Source organism: Octopus bimaculoides, chromosome 23 (genome assembly GCF_001194135.2).
Source record: "Octopus bimaculoides isolate UCB-OBI-ISO-001 chromosome 23, ASM119413v2, whole genome shotgun sequence".
In the NCBI taxonomy this organism is placed as follows: domain Eukaryota; kingdom Metazoa; phylum Mollusca; class Cephalopoda; order Octopoda; family Octopodidae; genus Octopus; species Octopus bimaculoides.
The window spans coordinates 34,041,411-34,043,871 of record NC_069003.1 but is presented as its reverse complement, the minus strand read 5'-3'; the positions used below and the strand labels follow the sequence as shown (position 1 = coordinate 34,043,871).

General features: G+C 36.6%; 1 protein-coding gene across 1 annotated transcript in view; it reads left to right on the top strand.

The window, feature by feature from the left end:
• LOC106873727 (4-aminobutyrate aminotransferase, mitochondrial-like) overlaps window positions 1-2,461 on the top strand; it is a gene marked incomplete at its 5' end in the record, with an annotated part of 11,499 nt that extends 9,038 nt beyond the window's left edge. Inside the window, 3 exons of the mRNA XM_014921209.2 lie at window positions 4-92; window positions 682-793; window positions 922-2,461. Coding sequence (XP_014776695.1) covers window positions 4-92; window positions 682-793; window positions 922-1,043 — 323 coding nt within the window. The remainder of the gene's footprint in view (window positions 1-3; window positions 93-681; window positions 794-921) is intronic.

Sequence of the window (2,461 nt, the reverse complement as noted above, 5' to 3'; positions counted from 1 at the left end):
AAGCCGTCTCCAAGGTGATCAAAGAGGATAACCTCTTAAGTCTGGTTCGGGAGACAGGTAGATACCTGCTCACCTCTCTCGAAGATGCTCAGGTAAGCAACATTCTTTTAATGCTGCTTGTTGTTGTTGTTGTTTCTTTTGTTGTTGTTTAACCCCAGGTCAGAGCAGAAACAGCCAGATCTACAATAAAAGACATCCCAGCCGTGACCACCCAGTCGTTTCAGGAGTATGTGCAGCTACTTTATTTCCTTATTTAACTCTTCAGATAAAGCCAGTTTAATCTGGCCAGTTCCGACCCAAATATTCCATGTGTTTTATGTTCAAACTAGCCAGATCCAGCCTCTCACACCTACCCTACAATGTCATTCTAAAAACAAACAATCAAGTCATTGTTTTGAGCTGAGTGGGGGTGCTAGATTCCCTTGTTCAAAAATATAAGGACACAGATCATGTCATATAGCCAGACGGAGACGATGTCTCTTGGGACTAAATTACAGCAACATTCATCCTAAACCAGGACTGCCATGTTATGTTGGTAAACAATCTTTACTGCTTTTATTTCCATTTTCTTTTTTTTGTCAGGCATAGTGTATCTGAGACTATATTGTCTAATGTGTATTTAAATTTCTATTATCTTTTCACATTTGAAAGTTAAAATATTGTTGTTTATTATTTTCCCAGCGGAAGTACCCAGGTATTTTAAGCCGAGCCCGAGGTCTTGGAACCTACATTGCCATTGATTTCAAAGATGGTGCCACTCGAGATGCTTTCATCCAAAATGCAAGATTAAAAGGTAAACTTTCTGCTTACAAAGAATCCATAATTCTTCTCACCTTTCTACATTCCTTATTTTTGCTATTGTTTGTTGTTGCAATTGTTGTTGTTATCATCAATAACAATCATTTTGTTTCTGTCCGGCAGGCATCAACCTCGGTGGATCTGGATCGGTCACTCTACGTTTCCGACCGACTTTGACCCTCAGAAAGAAACATGTCAACATATTCTTGGATGTTCTTCATTCTCTGTTGGCGCAGATGAAATAATTCCTTGTTCCTCCTTGGTCGTTGCCAATCCATTGTCAATCTCTACCCCCCCCCCATCTCTTTCTTTCTCTCTCTGTTCATTTAGTGTCCATCAATGTTGGTGGTGGTGGTGATGGTATTTAACCCCAGGTCAAGGTTGATCAAACAGCTCTAGGCTACAATTGTTGAACATGATGGGGGTCCCAATTACAACAAATATAGTTCTATATTCAAGAGATGAGGAATTATGTACATTATTTACATTATTTACAATTGACGGATATTTATCCTCATTTTGTTTGTTGTTAACACAACATTTTGGCTGATATACCTTCCAGCCTTCATCAGGTGTCTTGGAGAAATGAGAACCTGGGTTCTCATTCCTAAGGTATTTTTTGATGTTGTTGTTATTATTATTATTATTATTATTCAGGTTACTGCCTGGAATCAAACTCGGAATCTTGGGGTTAGTAGCCCACACTCTTAACTACTACGCCATACGACATAGTGGTTAAGAGTGCGGGCCCAAGATTCCGAGTTTGATTCCTGGCAGTAACCTGAATAATAATAATAATAAGAAGAAGAAGAAGAAGAAGAATGATAAGAATATTGAAAAATACCTTAGGAATGAGAACCCAGGTTTAAATTTCCCCAAGACACCTGATGAAGGCTGGAGGGCGTGCACATGCACACATACACAACACTCACACATATGCACACAGACACATACGTACTCTGACTCATAAAGTACCACAGACACAGAAATGGTTCCAAGTCTTGTTTCGATGACATTATCTAAAGAAACTTTCTTGCATTCTATCCAAAAATGGAAAACCTAATTCTTCTCAGGAAGAATTTCAAACACATCCATTACACTCAAAACACAGTAGTGGTAGTGGTAGTAGTAGTAGTAGTAGTAGTAGTAGTAGTAGTAGTAATTATAATAACGATGACGATGATGATGATGGTTTCAAATTTTGGCACAAGACCAACGATTTTGAGAGGAGGGGCAAGGTATTTACATCTACCCCAATACTTTTTGTTCCAACGACCCTGGAGTGATGAAAGACAAAATTGACCCCGGTGGGATTTCAACTCACAATGTAAAGAGCTGGAACAAACACTGCAAGGCATATCCCCATTGTTTAAACAATTCTGTCAATTCAACACTCTTAATAATAATAATAATAATAATAATAATAATAATAATAATAATAATAATAATGATAATAATGATAATAATAATAATAATGATAATGATAATAATAATTACAATTGAATCATGCTCTTTGTCTTGACTGTTTACTTTTGTGAAGAGTTACGTCAATCCTTTTTAAAATAATACTATAATAATAATAATGATGATAATAATAATAATAATAATGATAATGAATTTGACAGTAGTAACAGACCATTACCCCATTCCTTTCCATTTATCT